We start from the raw sequence: 21,261 nt of genomic DNA on the forward strand, positions 1-21,261 counted from the left end.
ACCAATTGCAGTTTGAATTGTAGATTATTTTAATGCTGGATAATCCTCCAATTAAATATTGGAAAGAAGTAAGCCATTGTTTTTGAACCCTCCCACAACTTCTCTGGCTTGGTCACCAATTCAATTTATCACCCTGGCATGTCAAGTCCCTGAAAGGGCTTTAAGATAAATTCCCATGTCACTGCAAAGACTTTGGACAGCTTTGTCAATGTACACCACAAGCGCACACAAACAGGAATAAGGTAAACAAGAAAATCAGCTGTTTTACTCGTATTCTTAAATATACTGGCATTGGATTCTGTCCTTTCCCGAGAAAGGATGCACTGCAGTCGAAAATCTCAAAAACAGCACCCACAGTGTGTCGCATTCCTTCTGTCTGTCAACCAGGATCACGTCGATGAAAATTTGGAGCAAGGTTTCGAGGTGGTGTTGGTTTTAATCAGAAAACATGAGTGAACCATTAAATTGCAAAAAGTTACCCTTTGCAGTTTGTGCATGAGTTGTTTGTCACTTTTTATTTTTATATAAATTCTCTACCCTTTGTTCTAAAATGTAACCATTTAATTTTAATGAAATATTTGATCACTGCAGTTAATTAATCACCCTGTGAGTCCCTATCAATGAAGAGCAGATAGTCAAATGGCTCTTTATAGCCTCTAAAGAATCTTTCTGGAACTAAATCAGTTGGGAATTTCATTAAGGATTTTTAAATAATAATGATGTCACTTGGATGTATATCATAGTATATCAGAGAGGGCTATTTTACTTCTGGAAATGTAAAGAACTTTGTCAATACTGCAAAAATACCTACTGCTTGTAATTTTGAAGGAACCAATGAAAAGCTGAGCTCATCACGCTCCAGAACAATCAGAGCATGATTAAACAAGATAATTGAAATGACTTATTTATGCTACCCAATGAAACAATATTAGTGTCTAATGAGAAAAGTGTATTTTTAGAGGCGGGATAGCCTACTTCTGCTCCTCTACCTTAAGATCTAATTTTCAATTAACAAGGCTATTTTGAAACCCATATTTAATGATAGCACCTCCAAGAACTGAATGCCAAATGAACTGTCAGGCCTTCACTGTGCCAGATGACAAGTTACAGAAAGTGACTGAGGAGAGAAATAAGTCTCAAGCTCATTGTAAAACTACTACATTAAAAGAAGCTGGAAATTTTCTCAAGCTACCAGGCAAGAAATAGGCTGAAATACGCGGATGTGAAATTAGTAAGACTGAATTGGAAACAGAGTATGAAGGAAAGACAAATGATCCTTTTTGTTAACGAGAAGCCAGTATCACCAAGAGCACTTTTGTAAATATGTCAGTTTTGATAATAGGTTAATCAGAAAACTATCTATGCCATCACTATGAAATTTTCTTCTTGTGCTAAAAAAATACTCTAAACATTACGGTAAATTGATAATGTTATACATAAGTACAGTCCTCTTCATTTATTTTTAATAAAAAAGACTAGGCTTTAAACCTTAAGCATCCTGTTGGGCCTGATCAAGGTTGCTTGTGTGGTATTTCTCGCTGCGGATTGCTTGCTTCTTGCATCGTCAGTCTCGTGAATACCTTTGGGGAAAAGATCACCAGTTCTTATTCAATGAATCAGAGCAAGTTAAAAACCTAATTCCAATTGGCAGTTAGTAATTTTTTATCCAAGTACAAATCTGCTCCACAGAATCAACACTAATGCTGTAGACCAGTGATTCTCAGTCGAAGCCCTATAGCCACCCACCCCCCCCCCCCCCCACCCCTCACCTACACCCTTGCACTGCACGGTTGGCATAGTGGTTAGTGGAATGCTTTTACAGAGCCAGTGATTGGGACCAGACCTGGTTTCGAACACCACACTGCCTGTAAGGAGCTTGTACATTCTCCCATGTCTGTGTGGGTTTTCCATGGGGGCTCCGGTTTCCTTCTACCCTTCAAAAAAGTACTGGAAATGTAGGTTAATGGAATGTAAATTGGGCAGCAGGGACTCGTAGGACCGAATTGGCCTGTTACAGTGCTGTATGTCTACTTTTTAAAGAAATTAAATGTCTTTTTTCTTTCCCTTCCCATAACACAAACATTTTAAATGTTTTTTTTATGTAGTCAGTCGGAGAGAAATTCAGAAGAAACCAATATTTGTCAGCTTCACGGAAAGGGATGGGGGGAAGAGGGGAAAGCATGAACTTTTAAAATATTTTATTTTTCTTTTTTTCCATAAATATACATAGAAAAACTCTCAAATATTTTATATATAAAAATATATATAGGTAAATAAACCAGACAAAACAAAACAACCTCTCTCCACCCCTCCTTTTCACATGATAAATCCATACACTGTTAGGGCTCACATTTATGTAGGTCATCAAAAATTCTACATGGAGAAGTCACTAGTATTTATACTTTAGCAGCATTTATTATTATCCTTTTTATTTTTATATTTATAATTACATTTGAGCCCCTACATGATCCAAATATGCCTGCCATATCTTAAATATGTTGTGGCGCCTCGTCCATGAAACAGGCGAACTAGCTCACGGAGTCACGGGCAAGTCTGTGGCAGATCTGACTGTGAGAGTTCCGGGTGTGGGGCAAGCCCACAACCTAGTGGCTGATGTCCTAAAGGTCCCGGGAGTCACAAGCGTTGTCAGGTTCTGAAGGATTTAAGTGCACATGAGAGTTCTATTAAGGTAATTTGGTTCAACTCACTGTTGACACTGGGTGGTTCTTTCACTCGCTGCGTGCCTAATGTGACTACATTGGTAACCCCAATGGACCAAATGGCATTTGGACCCAACGATCACCAGCCCAAGCACACAGAATGCAGTTTCAATTGTGACAGACTATTTAGAGGTGGCTTGGGAGGAATTGCTAGAGCAGCTTGCACACACACATTTTAAAACACAGGATATTTGCAGGACTTTTGTAGAAAACTTTTTGCAAGAGGCAACAAAGTATGGACAGCAGCTTGCCTGGCAGAGCATGTGATCTTTGCAAGCAGAGGAGAAGAGTTTTGCTCTCAGAGAGGAGGGTGTGAAACAGGAGAGAGACAGAAATCTGTTCCAGAGAGACAAGCTGGCACACTTTGGAAGGCGGCCTGGTCAAAGGAGAAGACTGGCGGTGTGAAAGGTGACCTGAAAGAAAGAGGATAATCTGGAGAACCCTGAAGGGGGCAAGTTTAATCATCAAGACTGATTGAGAAGGAATCAGTTGCAGATGTCCTGGAAAAGGAATCTCTCTTTGAAAACCAGCAAGAACTCTCCTGAGTGGAAACCATTTCCCTGTTAAGTGCCAAAGACCGGTGAACTTTGTTAATGTTAACTTCTATGCACAGTACAAGAATTACCTGCAACCAGTGAGTTTGGACTCTGATCCAAACTTTTCTAATGTTAAATATACATTACACACACCTCCACTTAGAATTAGAGGGGGGAATTAAGTAGTTAGGTAGGTTAAGTAATAAGTTGAAGTTCAATTCTGTTTTCTTGTTCAGATTTAATTAAAAACTACTTTTGTTTAAGTAACCCTGTGTTGTGGTGCATATCTATTGGTGCTGGTTTTTGGGGTCCTCTGGACTCCGTAACACACTGAAACTGCCAACTTTCTGGACCTCACAGCCACAGGTCTTGTTTGAACAGGCCGAAGCTCAATTCGAGTTCAGACAAATTGTCTTGGATGCCACAAAGTACTGTGGTTGGTTCACCTTACCAGGAGAAAGCAGGTTGCATTATTGACTTCCTACACTAGCCACCAGTTGTGGACAGGTAATGAATCAATCAAGGTGCTCCTGATCCGTACTTTTGGCCTCTTCTGCTATGAGTGCTCAATGCGGTTGCTCCACTTGGATGGCCAAGGCGGCCGTGTACCATCAGCCTTAACGAACGAGATGCTGGCACTACCAGTCAGCCATAAACTATGTTTACGGATTGAACAAGTTTTTCTGGAGCAGGTGCCAGAAGATATCCGCCTCCTCATTGCTGATGACTATTTCAGTGACCAATGCAAAGTAGTGGCCCGGGCAGATATCCCGTGGCACTCCTAGCAGCATGGTGGTGCCTCCATCAATCAAGTTGTTGCGCCACACCCTAAGGCCCAGGCCTTCCCCGCGCCACCAACGAAGCCAGTGACACCCACAGCAGCGAGTAACCCCAGTTCAGACCAAAGGTGTTTTTACCATCAAAAGTGGGGTTCAGGAGCCCACCATTGCTGTCCACCCTATTCTTTTCCAAGGAAAAGCCACGGCCAACCACTGCTAATAACTACAGAGGCTGGCCACTGTGATAGCCTCCTTGTGGGACTGACACTCTGGGTGAAAATTCCTCAGATACAGGGGCAGAAGTTAGTGTCTTGTCCCCCCTCGAGTCACGACTCTTGCGCTGGGAAGTCAGAACCGGTGCTCACCACTGCCAACGACAGCAGCATTCGCACATAAGACACATAAACCATCTCACTGCAGTTCCGTTCCAGCCATTTCACCTGGTCATTTATGCTGGTAGCAATGTCGCAGCCTTTATTAGGTGCAGCTTTCATCTGGGCATACTGCCTCCTAGTGGACCTCAAGCAACAGCACCTTGTGAATGCCAAGATCTTCCAGACCATCTTACTTGGCGAAACTAAGTTACCAGCCCCACACCTGGACTCTTTGACTGAGTCAGGCAATGAATTTTCCAGAATACTACGCGGAGTTCCGAACCATTATTACTCTGCAGTTCTCCACAGACACCTCTAAGCATGGTGTACAGCACCACATTCCTACTCAAGGACCACTGCTATATGCCCGGGCATGCAGGCTCCCACTCGACAAACTCCACCTTGCCAAGGAGTTCAGGAAAATGGAGGAGATGGGGATCATCCAGCCCATGGGTCTCTCCGCTGCACATGGTACCCAAGTCGGCTAGAGGACACGCGGCAACTACAGAAGGCTCAATGATGCCACCATGGCCGACCGTTACCCAGTGCCCTACATTCAGGACTTTATGGCCAATTTGCATGGGACATGCATCTTCTCCAAGGTCAACCTGGTCTGCGGCTATCACCAGATTCCCGTCCACTCCAGTGATGTCCCCAAGATGGCCCTCATCACCCCATTTGGCCTACTTGAGTTCTTCCAGATTCCTTTCAGACTCAAGAATGCCGAACAGATGTTCCAGTGCCTCATGGACTCAGTGGGGCATGGCTTTAATTTTGTCTTCATCTTCTTAGATGATAGCCTGATCGCCAGCTGCTCATACCAAGAGCATTTGACACACCTGTGCCAATCCTGCCATCGCTTGAATTAATACAGCCTGGTCATCAACCCCATGAAGTGACAGTTTGGGCTGTCGGCCATTGATTTCCTTGGGCACCGCATCAACTGGCATGGAGCAGTTCCCTTGCCGGCAAAAGTAGAGGCCATACTCCAGTTTGCCAGGCCCAGTACAGTCAAGGGCCTACAGGAATTCGTGGGCATGATCAACTTTTACCACCAATTCCTACAGTCAGTGGCCCAAATCATGAGATCCCTGTTTGGCCTGATGTTTGGCAAACTCAGGTATACTCATGGGTGGATGTTCCCATAGCTGAATCATAGAGCATAGTGGTTGGACTTGGATTCACAAACTCACCTGGCAAGGTTAACATAGTATCATGTACTTGCGCTGTCACTGAACATCCAAGATCTGCCTTATCAGCAGTACGCACACCAAGCGGAACCATTGGCAAACATTTGCTCACGTAAAAGCTGCGTTCAAATGTCAATGGAAATGGTCAATGAGGCCGTTGTTCTGTGGATGATAAGCCATAGTGCTAATAAGGGTAGTGCCCAGAATATCAGTGAGAGCTCAGAACAACACCAACTTGAACGGAGACCTTCAATCCATTGTAATAGTGACCAAGCATTGAAAGCCCTATCTACTGTCTCTGCAGAGATATCAGTGATAGGAATGGTCTCCTGCTACCTGGTAGTTCAGTCTTCATATGTGAACAGATGAGTATATTCCCAAGATAGCAAGTCAAGGTGCACATCCTGGAAATGGGAATCCAGAACAACAAAATCTCCCAGCTTGGATTTCGCATGCATGGAGACTTTAGAGCATTGACAAGGCAAGCAGGTTAAACATCCTGTTTAACATAAGGTCAGGTAAAATGTTCGGTAATTAGTCTGATTGATGCTGTTCTACCAGGATACGATAGATTTGAAGGCCTAGGCCTTCCTGTGGAAAAATCGCAGACTGACCTGTCACTGACCTGTCACTGGGGCATGGACTCATGGGCTGTTACTGTGCTGTATGTCTAATTTTTTTATTTTAAAATTGCTTCTCTTTCTCTCTTACTGTGAAGTGCTAGGCGACACTAATGGCAATCCTTTCAACAAGCAGAGGTAATTTTGTGTAATATAATGTTCTATACTAGTACATGATAAGGAATCTTGAATAAAGGAATCTTGCACAATCTGAGTGACGATAATCTATCAGAACTACAACTGTACTTTTGCTGTATAAAGGACCCTGTTTGACCTGCTGAGTTTCTCCAGCATCGTGTTTTTACTTCAACCACAGTGTCTACACATTTTAATGTTTTACTTCTTACAACCGTGCCACTGCCTTGGGCTCTCTGCTATCGTGAGTCCATTGGTAAGAAAACTTACATGTGGCTCACAACATAATCAGATGGCATATGGCATTTTCACAGATGGTGGTGAGAATGATCACATGGGTTATTGTGGAAAGCAGTCAAGATTCTTATTTATGTTAAAGACAAAGTCACCATTGAACTCTTCAAAGTTTTTCCTCTAGTGAGTGGTGACTGATCCCCTTTCCTTGTCAAATTAATCTCTATTCTTGGTCCAGAGTGCTTGTGCCACATGTGACAGAGTATATATTATGTTTTTGGGAGATAAATTGGTAAAGGTTTGTTAGAGTAGGTTACATCAAACACTTTAAAACAGATCTTATTTAAAATACTGGAGCTCTGTCCCATGCAAGACATATCGGGACCTCAGAGCTTTTGCAGAACATTGAAGAGTGCTCAAGAGACTTCACTAATGGATTGTTTACAAAAGGCAAAAGATGAAAGAGCATGTCAGAGCTGCTGCTGTCTGGAAAAGGGCTTGATGTTCTAAGAGGGTCATGTGGTTTTACAAGCAGAGAGTCAAACAAGATATGTGTGCATGTGTGTGTGTGTGTGTGTGTGTGTGTGTATGTGAGAGAGAGAGAGAGAGAGAGATAGAGATAGAGAGAGAGAGATTACTTATACAGTGTCACAGCTAGCATCTGGGATTGGAACAGGACAAGCTGGCAAGCTTATGGAAAGCTCAGTTGTAAAACGGCTTGGTCAAAGCCCTTGTGGTTCATACAAGAGGAGAGGACTGGCTGTCAAATGTTTCATTTGGAATAAGAGAAAAAGGCACTCTGAGGTGACCTGTAAGAAAGAGGTTATCATCTGGAGAACCCTGAAGGGAGCAAGTTTCATCAGCAAGACACTGAAGTGGCTGATTAAAAAGGAACAACAAATCTCTCTCTGAAAACCGACAAGAACCTTCCTGAGCGGTAACCATTTACTTTTCAGGCACCAAAGCCTGGTGAACTTTATAAATGTTGGATTCTGTGCACAGTTTTAAGAATTACCTGCAACCAGTGAGATTGGACTGTGAACCAAAGAACTTTTCTGAACTTACACATTACATTCACATGCACTTAGAATTGGAAGGTGGTTAAGTAAGTCAATAGTGATAAGTTAAAGTTTGATTCTATTTTCATGTTTAAAGATAATTAAAAGCAACTTTTGTTTAAGTAACCATTGTCTTGGTGAATATCTATTGCTGCTGGGTTTTGGGGTCCTCTGGGCTTGTAACACACAGAAGTCTTTTACAGCAAAATAATGCATATGGTGGTTATTCTCAAGACACCTCTGTGCTCTTTCAATGCACTATCCAATCTTTAGGTCATAGCTTTCTGTTGCATCTTAACCTTCAAGTGGTAACAGAGCTGTTCCTTCTCCCTTGAAGCCTGGTGTTAGCAATTAAAAATTGTTCAGGATAATGAAACCAAAAGTCTCTTTGCAGATTCTAATTATGGTGAATGTTAGGGCAGTCCCAAGGTGGACTCTCTGCAGCTCCTGTTGGTTTGGGGTGAACCGTTTATCTGTGCAGCAGTTTAAGAAGAGCCATCCTCAGGGGGGGACTTTGAGACCTATACATTGTGTTTCTTGAGGTAGTATTTCTTTGGGGTCAGGATGATAGAGACAGTGTCAATAAGAGTCAATGAACCCAAATGTGATTAGTACAAATCCTTTTGTGGATGACATTAACTCCTTTGCAGGCTTCCTTAGTCAATGATGAATCTTATCTGGCACTGTTCCATATCAGGGGAGTGTCCAAAGGTCTCTGCCAGCACCTTTGGTGAGCCTATGTTTATTTAAAAAAACACAGCTCCAACCATTTTATCAGGAGAATATCTCCATGAATATTAGTCTTCCCTTTTCTCTCCTTGCAAATTTCATTTGTCAGTTATCAAACAGGATGTTTGTCAGGCCACTTTGCTGTAGAAGTTCTCTTTGGCCACATCCTTCTCAGTGAGAGTAAGCAGGAGGGTTATAAGGCATTCACTTATCTCACAGAAACCTGAACACATGCATAGATAGCTAATTCTTTTCACTGTCACGCATGCTTGCCCTATGCACTCTTCCAACTTTCCCTCAGAACTCTCTCTCTCTTGCACATGCATAGCTCCCTCCTTCCTTCTCTGCAGCTGGCATCTTCCCTCTCCTTCATCTGGCCCTTCACTCTCCACACGTCTCTCTCTTTCTGTGCATTCACAAGACAAACAAAGAGAAACAATTTTTCTCTTCTTGCATACTGACATTAAAGGAATTTTGTTTTGTATTTACTTGAAGGTCATTAATTCCAAAAGTGAAGAATTTAGTTACTGTAAATATAACAAAATGACCACTAAAGCTTTCTAGGTAAATGATTGCCTGCAACAGTCAAAGCACACAGGCATATCCACAAATGTCATCTAAAGAATCCAGAATTGTCAGAAATTTCTCATCAAGGATCTGTGTACACAGTCGAAATCACCACTGTTACATATTTAAAACCTTGTACTGTCAGGCTACTTGGTATATGCCAGTTCAATCTCCCTGCTTCTGTCATTTATGTTGACATTTATGATCACATGGAAGTGTTCACAGAAAAGCAATACATTCCCCTCTTTCCTTTCTCAAAACTATTTCCTCATAATGAATACCAACAAATTTAAAACAAGCTGAAACTCCATATTGTCAAATATTTTCTCACCTACTAAAGAAAAAAACTTCCAGCCTTTGTCTTGTTTTTAAAAAAAGTTTAGTTTTATTTCCTGGAGAGTGCTGGGAATTATAAACTTTGACTTGGTGGACTGGAGCAAGTGAATAACGCAGACATTTTATGGAAAACTACAACATGAGCTCCTATCTTCAAGGCACTTTCAAGACAGACAAAATTTTGGTCAGAGAGTATCTTAACAAAGGTGCAAAAAGCACGGAGGAGGTGAAAGATTCTCATCAGAAAGCTATCATTCTGAATGTATTAAATTTCAAATACAATGTAATAATTGGGACAGCACCTAACACACCTATATGCAGTGTATTTCCCAGACATATTGACCAAAGGTAACATTTTAAAATCTTCACAAAAGCACCTTATGTCTATCTCAGCTTGAGAAAAACAATAAAAGTAGAATAAAAGGTGTGTGTTAATAGCAGTGATGTGTCATCTTTAATTATAGAAGTCATGATTGACAAAGTAATAAATGTATTAATTGCAACTCAAAACAAGAAGAAACTGATTACAAACGTTAAAGATAAAAATTCTTGTTCCTCAAATTCAACAGTTCTGTGTTTACACTCTCCATGATTATTGTGTAAAGTCCGACAATAAGTTTCATGTCAAGGACTGATAGATCATTATAAAGTGCTATCAAAAATGAATTGCTTGTGTGATTTAGTTTTGTATCAAATATTAATTGCCTACAAATTACAAAACAGTCATGAAGAGGAAAATCGAAAATAGACATTGTGCTGCCAAGTAGAAGTGGTTTAGCTATTTAACAAGAATGAATGTGGCACAAACCAAGTTGAACAGGAAACAGCAACTGCAATGATAGCAGTCTTGCAATCCTCCTGCATCATTTCCAATAGCCAGGATTGGGAAATGGTCAGTCTCAAGATGGCAGAAGGAGCAAAGTGTGGGCTTGATTGCAGCACCACCATCCAGTTTAGTGCCAGATCAGGGTCCTCAGCATTGCATAGTCTACAGCACAACAGTGCTGATGGTATGATTCAGTGGACCTGCAGCATTGCTCAATGTCTCTGCCTCTTGCCAACTCTATTGAGGGGACCTCTCCAAGTGTATCAAGTGTGGTGTGGGGAGAGGCTGAAATGACTATCAAGTGGACAATACCAATTGTGCTGCGAGGGAGGCTGAAAGTATCTATCAAGGTGACCACACCAAAGAGTGCTGTGGAGAAGGCCAAAAGAGTTGATTGAGAAGATTACACCAAGAGTGCTGTGGGGGAGGACAAAAGAGCCAATCGAGTAGACCACACCAAGAGCGCTACAGAGAAGGTGGTGGTGGCAGTGGTTGCAGAGATCAAGAGGAGCACATTTGGCAATGGAAGCCAATGTGAATAGGGAGAATGGGGTCCACACTGAAACTAGGACAGTTACAGGACTATGAATACACCAATGATCATGTATTCCCATTGGAAAGCTGCTGCTATTTTTGATTCAAATTTTACATTTGATTTGCCTTTTAGGTCAGTTGCTAATATTAATGTCATGATTAGTCATGTGATCTGTGAACTCTGTACATGGATCTAAAATGGCGTCGGACCATGGAAACGTTTTGCCAGCAGGCCTGTATAAAACGCCAAACTAAGCTTTTCACTCTATGTATGTACACATTACAATAAAAATACAAATCAATATAATTTTCATCACTGCTTCTTTTAAAAGGCTGGAACAGATTTTATCCAGGCCTAGCAATCAGTCCCACTGGCACCACTCCATTACTGTGGCATCACCACTCAATGTTCTCGAAGACAGGTTTCATTCAGAACTTTTGCTCAATCTTCCATTGATTCCTGACAAGGTGCACTCTTAGTTATCAATTTTTTTTTGAATTTTCTTTGCTTTTCTCATGGTTCCTCAACTGCTTTATTTTTAATATTACACTTGCATTTCCAAAAGCTAGTATGATCTTCCTTTTTTTGTCATTTACATTGGCTTTGCACTTTGCCATTCAGTGGGTATCAGATTTGGCACTTCCATCTTTTTTTTGTGTGAGAACATGTTTTCCTTGAACACCTTAAATGTCTCCAAAAATTTACATAACAATTTAATAACTTAAAATACTATTATTTAACCAATTCACAAAATGGAATGGAAACAAGATTTAGACTACAGCACTGAAAAATTTGTGAAGACCATTGGAAAACTGTAGCAATGAAGTTAAATATAGAATTGTTCAGTTCATCTAACAACAGAAAACAGGATAATCTATTTGGGCCATCCATTGCCCAACATCAAAAATAGAACATAAACATGAACCGGAACAGCAGAGCACAGGATGATGACAAATTGCATTTACACAGAGTTTAGCTAGCAATAACATCTCTAAGCTCCACACAGAAATGAATGTCAAACAGAAGCCACAAAGAGATTTAATGAAATGTGCCCAAAAATCCAAAGTTTTAACTTGAAATTTCAGCTGGGAGGCACCAGAGAAAGGTAATAGCATGGCTTGCTGGAGAGAAGCTCAACATCACAGATGTCCATTTCATAAATGCTCCCAGCTCTTTACTTAATATCCAGTACACTGCAACTCTGATTTGTACTATGGGATTAGATAAATAGCAGCAATACATTAAGGTTGCTTCAACAGGAATATCAATTATTTACCTACTGAGAATCCATGCCTTTCCACTACCTACAAAGCACAATGGAATATTTTCCATTTGTCTTGACCTTCCGCTCTACATTAGATCACCTGGACAACAAGAACACCTCCGTCAGGCTGTTGTTCATGGACTACAGGTTTGCATTCAACACCATCACACCAGCAAAACCTATGCACAAACCAAGTGATCTGGAACTCAGTTCATCTCTTTGGAACTGAATCCTTGACTTCTTCATTGGCTTACACCAATCACTGTTAATCAGCAACCTTTTCCTTACTGAACATAACAATGATTGAAAGTAAATATGTGCCACCAGCCCTGGAATCAGGCATGGGCAGCTTTTGATGGCAACACCTAAATTTTAAGAATAAATCAAACATACTGATTTTGAAAATGGCAATTTCTAGAAATCACATTGTTCTTTTATTATTTTTTAGAAATTTTAAATCTCCCACATTGTTCTGACTAACTTCTCAACCCCAGTGGCACAGCGTTTCTTGGAGCTGCAGATGGAGTCGGGACGCTGGAGGAAAGATTGGGCCTCCCCGCCGGGCGATGCGGGCGCCGGGCGCCGGCCGCCCTGCGCCTTCCCACCGGACCAGCGGCGGGTGCCCGGAGTACACGTGGAGAGCGAGGCTGGTCGGGCAGGAAGGGTGGAACCACCCCCGCCAATCTCGGGAGTGGCGTGGGCTGGATCGGGATTAGCCGCGCTCACCTGCTCCTCTACCGCTGACCGGGATCCCAGCGCGGTCCTGAGCACAGAGACTGCCCTGGAAAGGTCCTGGGACACCGGCACGGAAAGAAAAGGGGGTCCAGGAGAAACTCAGCAGGTCAAGGGAGGTCCGGGAGAAACTCAGCAGGTCAAAGGGGGGTCTGAGAGAAACTCAGCAGGTCAAGGGGGAGGGGTCCGGGAGAAACTCAGAAGGTCAAGGGGAGGGGGTCCGGGAGAAACTCAGCAGGTCAAGGGAAGTCCGGGAGAAACTCAGCAGGTCAAGGGGGGGGGTCCGGCAGAAACTCAGGGGGGGCCTGACCTCGCCAGGACCGTTGCCCACTCCCCCTCCCTGCCGCAGGCCGACCCGCGACTCACGGTGACGGGGCCGCTGATCTGCCGAGATGCTGCCCTGCAGCGAGAGCCAATGCCCCCGCACTGTCGTTGTCCAACCCGATCGCCCGCAAACCCCGCCCTCCCGCACACAGGCCTGAGTAAGGATTATGAACTTTAATCTCAGGATAAATCAATCTTCCAACAGTTTCATGTCACAGTGATAAATATATTCCTGGTTAAAAATGGTCCTGCACCTGGATACAAGCTCATTAGGCATAAAACTTGAAAAGTGTGCAAATCAAAGGATATCTGTACCAATGGAAAAAAGGCATGGCAAATAACCCTGCTAGAGTTCATGCCCACAATCAGTCACCCATTTGATTGTTTCAGGAATCGTGTTATTCTCCCACATTCTCAATAGCCCTCAGATTTTACTATTCGACAGCACACTAGCAACATTTGACAAATCCTCTATAGCGAAATATTATTTATTGTATATTTTATTTCTCATTTGTTAATGCTTCTGGAAAGAGTTTATCCAAAACTATTATTAAACATTTATTTTAATAAGAAAAAGTTTAACATTACATATGTTGAAAGAAGAGAAAACATGCAGATGTTGTTGAAAATTTTCAATAAATATTTAGTTCGGCCCTCGACTTAGTCCAAGTTTTTAATTTTGGCTATCCGTGAATTTGAGTTTGACACCCCTGGCTTACAGGAAACGTTCCAAATTCTTGGAAGCTCCTCCCAGATTGCAACAGCCTGATTATTGAGCAGTAACAGCCAAAAATAATATAATGGTGCCTATTTTAACTGACAAACACAGCACCCACAATTTCACCACCAACTTAAACAACAGACTAGCTGTGGACATGAGTTATCCTCTCAGTGAAAAGCATTAGTTTCTTGTTATCAATGTCCTAGGGGTCACCATTGACTAAAATCCCAACTAGGTCATCCAAGTAAATACAAAGGCTCTGAAAGCAGGCCTGAGGCTTTGTTCCAAATGAATAATTTACCTACTGAGGATCCAAGCCTTTCCAATACCTTCAAAGCAGAAGTTAGGAATGTGATGGAATATTTTCCATTTGTCTGGACCTTCCACTCTGCATTAAATCACCTGGCCCACAAGAACGCCTTTGTCAGGCTGTTGTTCATTGACTACAGGTTGGCATTCAACATCACACCAGAAAAACCTAATGAAGAGATCTGGAACTCTGTTCATCTTTTTGCAATAGGATCCTTGACTTCTTTCTTGGCTTTTCCCAATCAGCACTGTGCTATTTCTTCATTGACCATTAACAAAGGGGTGTGTTACATTCAAAATAAGTTCAATAGGTTCAAAGAGAATCAAGGCTGAATACATGTTATCAACAAACAGTAGGCTTTAAGTCTAACACTCTCCCAAATGAGCTATTTCAGCAGAACTATTGCAATTACTTGGAAATCCAACTTCCCTCTCCATATAGCACAACGGTCTGCTGAGATGAATAGTTGCATACCTATGAAAAAAAATTACATACAATTTAAAGAACAAATATAATGTAATTATTAAGACATGCAGCCATATTTGGATCTTGAACTTTGCTGCACTAATTCTATCAAAGGGTGGGAGGAAATCAGAGCATCTGGAAAAAAAAAAACACGCACACACATGGAGAGCGTACAAACTCCTTACAGACATCACTGCATTCTAACCCGGGTTTCCGCCACAATGATAACCATGCCACCCAAAATTCCCTCCATGAAACTCAGGTTTCAAATTTATTGGCAGTGTATATACATGACATCACAATCAACCCTGAGATTCTTCTTCCCGCGAGCCAGGCAGAATTACCACTTGCTGGTAGTGGAAACAGAAAATTGTACAGAATATACACATGTAAACAAACTAATGTAAACAACTGACTGTGCAACAGAGAGAGAAGAAAAAAAAACAATAAAGAGGAAATGTCAGAGTCCTTAAATGAGTCCCTGATTGAGTTTGTTGTTGAAGAGTATGACGTGAAGGGGGAACAACTGTTCCTGAATCTAGTGGTGTGAGTCATGTGGCACCTATGCCTCTTTCCTGAAGGTAGCAGTGAGAACATTTGTGTGCTGGGTGGTGTGGATCCTTGATGATTGCTGCTGCTCTCCGATGCCAGCATTCCCCATAGAAGTTCTCGATGGTGGGAAGGATTTTGTCTGTCATGTCCTGGGCTGTATCTACTAACTTTCTCCTCAGGGGTATTGCTGATGCAGCCGGTTAACACACTTTCCACCACACATCTGTAGAAATTTGCCAGGGTTTCTAATGTCATACCAAACCTTCGCAAACTCCTGAGGAAGTAGAGGCGCTAATGTGCTTTCTTCATGATGTGTTGGCTCCAGGAAAGATCCTCCAAAATAATGACTCATAAGAACTTAAATTTGCTCACTCTCTCCACCTCTGATCCCCCAATGATCACTGGATCATACACATCTGGTTTCCAACTTCTGACTTGGAAATATATCATCTTTTCATTGTCACTGAATTTTACAGCTTCTCCTACATATTATGGAAGTACCTACATCAGAAGGAATACAATAATTCAAAGCCAAATGGGGATGGAAAACATCCGAGATGTTTTATCTGAATGCCTTGATCCTCAAAAATAAACTGAAAGTTAGGAGGTCGGGTATTTGGTTGGGGGGGGGAGGAGGAGGTGGGGTGGTGGGGAGGGGGTAAGGAGGTAGAGATTTAAATATGTTGAGAATTTTAAACTGTGATTTTAGAGGTTACTAAACCAAAGAATTTTCCAGTGTACCAGTGTCAAATAATAAGAGTTTGCGAATACTCATCCTATTGTGGAATTAATAATGTTTTATATGACCACGCTGAGAATGGAGGACCATCGCCTTCCCAAGATCGTGTTATATGGCGAGCTCTCCACTGGCCACCGTGACAGAGGTGCACCAAAGAAAAGGTACAAGGACTGCCTAAAGAAATCTCTTGGTGCCTGCCACATTGACCACCGCCAGTGGGCTGATAACGCCTCAAACCGTGCATCTTGGCGCCTCACAGTTTGGCGGGCAGCAACCTCCTTTGAAGAAGACCGCAGAGCCCACATCACTGACAAAAGGCAAAGGAGGAAAAACCCAACACCCAACCCCAACCAACCAATTTTCCCCTGCAACCGCTGCAACCGTATCTGCCTGTCCCGCATCGGACTTGTCAGCCACAAACGAGCCTGCAGCTGACGTGGACTTTTTACCCCCTCCATAAATTTTCGTCCGCGAAGCCAAGCCAAAGAAATATGACCCAGTAATAGGACTCGTCTTTACTCACTGGTATGACTTTGCAAACTGTCCATTTCAAGGAAGTAACTTCCTCATGATGTGTGACATTTACACATTTGATAGCAGCATTTAATTACATGTTGTGCAGCATACAGCATCAAAATAAGAGAACCTGGCTGAAATGGAATTTTCTGCATCACACTACTTTCTTTGTGTTCACAGCTTATTTGTCTTATTCTATTAACACCTGGTACAAGGAAAAAGGCTCATGGATAAATAGATCAATCAAGACATTTACCACAGTGGACAAATAAATGAGAAATACAAGCCACATTTTATCAGTAATCTTTTATGTTAATTTGTTGAGCAAGTCACACTGAAGAGGTCATAAAGTGCTCGGCTTTGCTCCTCTTTAACTCTTTAAAGTTTTCTTTCAGGAACTGAGCTTCATAAGCAAGGCCTGTATTGAGAGCCCAACTCTAGGTGACACACTACTGCTGTGTTAGCAGCAACAAGACCTGTAAATAAATCCAGGTTAAGATGACAGTCTTCCCATTTCTCTACTGACCTTGGAAGCAGATGTTGTAGTTTTGAGAAATACCTTCATAGTAGCCTGGGCTTTTTGCAGATGGGGTTCACTGGCCCCACAGAGCAACAATGAGAAAAGAAAATTAATGTTTATTGTTTCAGATTTCAAATTTATTGTCAGAGTACATACATGACATCACATACGATCCTGAGATTCTTTTTCCTGCAAGACCACATTACCACTTACTGGTAGTGCAAAAAAACTGTACACAGCCTATACATGTAAATAAATAACTGTAAATAGATAATGAATGTAAACAAACTGACTGTGCAATAAATAGAATTTTAAAAAACAATAAAGTGCACAAATAACAGTCTTTAAATTATTGAGTTTGTTGTTGAGGAGTCTGATGGTTGAGGGGTAGCAGCTGTTCCTGAACCTGGTGGGTTGAGTCTTGTGGCACCTATAGTTCTTTCATGATGGCAGTAGTGAGAGCAGAGCGGGCGCTAGGTGGTGTGGATCCTTGAGGATTGCTGCTCCTCTCCGATGGCAGTGTTTCCTGAAGATGTTCTCAATAGTCGGGAGGGCTTTGCCTGTGATGGCTTGGGCCGTGTCCACTAACCTTTGGGGGGATTTACGTTCAGGGGTATTGGTGTCCCCATACCAGACCATAATTCAGCAAGTCAGCACACTTTCCACCACACTTCTGTAGTAATTTGCCAGGGTTTCTGGTGTCACACCAAACCTCTGCAAATTTTTGAGGAAGTAGAGGCACTAATGTGCTTTCTTCACGATGCCATTAATGTGTTTGGTCCAGGAAAGATCCACTGACTTAGTGACTCCCAAGAACTTAAATTTGTTCATTCTCTCCACCTCTGATCCACCAATGATTACTGGATCGTACACCTCTGGCTTTCCCTTCCTGAAGTCAACAATCAGCTCCTTAGTTTTGGTGCCATTGAGTGCGAGGTTGTTGTTGGTGCAAGTTTTCAATTTCCCTCCTGAACGCTGACTCGTTGCCTTTCTTTATCGAACCCATGACTGTGGTATCATCAGAAAATTTGTAGATGGTGTTGTTGTGGTATCAAGCTACACAATCGAAGGTATAAAGTGAATAGAGCAGGAAGCTAAATAAAGCACCACTGTGGTGTTCCGGTACTTTTGGAGATTGTGGAGGAGATGTTCTTACCAATCCTCATTGATTGTGGTCTGCAGGTGAGGAAATCCATGATCCAATTATATAGTGGGGAGTAGATTCCCAGGACTTGGAGTTTGCTGATCAGTTTTGAGGGGGATGATGGTATTAAATGCTGAACTGTCATCAATAAAGAGAGTCCTGATTAATGCATCTTTACTGTCCAGGTGTTCCAGGGCTTTGTTTCGAGCCAGTGAGATGGCATCTGCCCTAGACCTGTTGCTACAATAGGCAAAATGGAACGCATCCATGCCGCCGTTCAGACAGGAGTGGATATGCTTCAACACCAGCCTTTTAAAACACCATCACTGTTGATGTAAATGCTACTGGTCAATAGTCATTAAGGGAGGTTACTGCACTCTTCTTGGGCACTGGTACGATTGACGCCTGTTTGAAACAGGTGGGTACTACACCCTGCTGGAGTGAGATATTAAAGATATCCATAAATATGTTGGTAAGTTGGTCACAACAGATTTTTAATACTTGGCCAGGTACTCCATCCAGGCTGGATGTTTTCCTTGGATACACTCTCCTGAAGGCAGCATACATTATCCTCAGATACCGACAGGATAGGGTGATCAGGGGATGTGGAGGGGTGGTTATTCACTGTTACTGTTGTCAAATAGGGTGTAAAACACACCCTAGTTCCTCTGGGAATGAAGCTTTGCTATCTCTACTTCACTGGATTTGGTTTCCACATTTCAAGATGTGAATCAGACTTCCAAGTTACCGCTATACATTTTCTGGATACAGCCAATGTGATCTTGGCAAATATTGTTTGATGTTGGGACAACCTCATTTTAGGTCTAACTCTGCCAATATTCCCCAATAAGAATACTTCTATTTATAAGTTCACATTTGAAGTAATAAATACATTGCTGAAGTAAATTACTTTAAGTTTGCCTTTGACAAGATTCCGCATAAGAGATTAGTTAAGAAGGTTCAATCAGTAGGTATTAATGTTGAAGTAGTGAAATGGATTCAACAATGGTTGGATGGGAGATGCCAGACAGTAGTGATAGAACATTGTTTGTCAAATTAGAAGCCTGTGACTACTGGAGTGCCTCAGGGATCCGTACTGGGTTTGTCTGTTGTTTTTCACATATATTAATGATCGGGTGGTAAATTGGATTAATAAGTTTGCAGATGATACTAAGATTGTTGGTGATGTGAACAGTGAACGTTATTTTCAAAACTTGCAGTGGGATATAGGGCAGTTAGAAGAGTCAGCTGAAAGATGGCAGATGGAGTTTAATACTAATAATTGTGAGGTGCTACATTTTGGTGGGACTAATCAGCAAAGGTCATACATGTTAAATGGTAGAAAATTGAGGAGTGCAGTAGAACAAAGGGATTTAGGAATTCTGGTACATAATTCCCTGAAGGTGGAGTCACATGTACATAGGGTGGTGAAGAAAGATTTTGGTATGTTAGCCTTCATAAATCAGAGTATTGAGTACAGGAGTTGAGCTGAAGTTTTATAAGGCATTGGTAAGGCCAAATTTGGAATATTGTGTGCAGTTTTGGTCATCAAATTATAGAAAGGATATCAACAAAATAGAGAGAGTGCAGAGAAGATTTACAAGAATGTTGCCTGGGTTTCAGGGTTTGAGTTACTGGTAAAGGTTAAACAGGCCAGGACTTTCTTTGGAGTGTAGATGATTGATGGGTGAATTGATAGAGGTATTTAAAGTTATGAGGGGGACAGATAGAGTAAATGTGGAGAGGCTTTTTCCATTGAGATTAGGGGAAGATTCAAACAAGAGAACATGGATTGAGATTGAGGTGAAAAGGTATATGGGAAATAATAGGGGGAATTTATTCACTCAGAGGGTGGTGGGAGTGTGGAATGAGATTCCAGCCAAAGTGGTAGATGCGGGCTCGATTTTAATATTTAAGGAAAAGTTGGATAGGTATAGGGACAAGAAGGTATGAAAGGTTATTGGCTGGGTGTGCGGCAATGAGACTAGGTGGGAAAAGGTATTCAGCATAGACGAGAAGGGCCAAACTGCCCCTTTTCTGTTCTGTAATTGTTATATGGTTATTCCCTTTCGAATCAGTCTCCACATTACTGCACTTCGATAGAATCATTGTTGGGCACAGCTTATCCCTTAACTGAAAATAGCAGAATATTGTATTGTTAGCAATACCATACTTATTTTTTTAATGGTTAAAATGACACAAGTTGCCCTTGCTCATAACAATCCTCAATAAACTGATCCTTTTTGGGACCAGGTATCGAAAATCTTATTATTCATTGTTAAGGGTTATAAATCTATTCTGAGTCTGGGGTGTTTTTAGAGATATTTCCCTCCTTAGTCCCCATCATGTAATTTATTTTGTTCCTATTATTAATTATATGTTTTAACAAGAGGACTTCTTTCTCACCTGATATTAATTTTGAGTCCCATTGGTCTTTCTTTGGCTTGGCTTCGCGGACGAAGATTTATGGAGGGGTAAATGTCCACGTCAGCTGCAGGCTCGTTTGTGGCTGACAAGTCCGATGCGGGACAGGCAGACACGGTTGCAGCGGTTGCAGGGGAAAATTGGTTGGTTGGGGTTGGGTGTTGGGTTTTTCCTCCTTTGTCTTTTGTCAGTGAGGTGGGCTCTGCGGTCTTCTTCAAAGGAGGTTGCTGCCCGCTGAACTGTGAGGCGCCAAGATGCATGGTTTGAGGCAATATCAGCCCACTGGCGGTAGTCAATGTGGCAGGCACCAAGAGATTTCTTTAGACAGTCCTTGTACCTCTTCTTTGGTGCACCTCTGTCTTGGTGGCCAGTGCAGAGCTCGCCATATAACACGATCTTGGGAAGGCGATGGTCCTCCATTCTGGAGACGTGACCTACCCAGCGCAGCTGGATCTTCAGCAGCGTGGATTTGATGCTGTCGGCCTCTGCCATCTCGAGTACTTCGATGTTAGGGATGAAGTCGCTCCAATGAATATATATAAAATCATCTGTTACCTTCTCTCCCACTTTATGCAATTCTATTTTCACCCATAAAGACTTATCTGCTCCCTCAAATAAGGAGGTAAGACATTTAGTTTGGGCTGCCCAATAATAATTTTTTAAGTTTGGGAGTTGTTAACCTCCCAGCTCATATTCCCATGTTAATTTTTCTATGAAGGCTCTTGTCATCTAACCTTTGAAAATAAATTTTCTGACATTTTTTTAGTTCCTGAAAAACCCCTGAGACAATGGTACGGGCAGTGTCTGAAATAAATATTGTATACTTGGAAATATATTCATTTTAACACAATTGACTCTATCCAGCTAACATTATTGGCAGAGCTATTCACCTGTTCAAATCTTCTTCAACC

General features: G+C 41.9%; 1 protein-coding gene across 2 annotated transcripts in view; it reads right to left on the reverse strand.

The window, feature by feature from the left end:
- Positions 1–21,261, reverse strand: part of LOC138748729 (centrosomal protein of 72 kDa-like) — a 254,596-nt gene that overhangs the window by 52,430 nt on the left and 180,905 nt on the right. For both annotated transcript variants that reach the window (XM_069909398.1, XM_069909405.1), the window contains exon 6: positions 1,489–1,580. In XM_069909398.1, coding sequence (XP_069765499.1) covers positions 1,489–1,580 — 92 coding nt within the window. The remainder of the gene's footprint in view (positions 1–1,488; positions 1,581–21,261) is intronic.

Source organism: Narcine bancroftii, chromosome 1 (genome assembly GCF_036971445.1).
Source record: "Narcine bancroftii isolate sNarBan1 chromosome 1, sNarBan1.hap1, whole genome shotgun sequence".
Taxonomy (NCBI): domain Eukaryota; kingdom Metazoa; phylum Chordata; class Chondrichthyes; order Torpediniformes; family Narcinidae; genus Narcine; species Narcine bancroftii.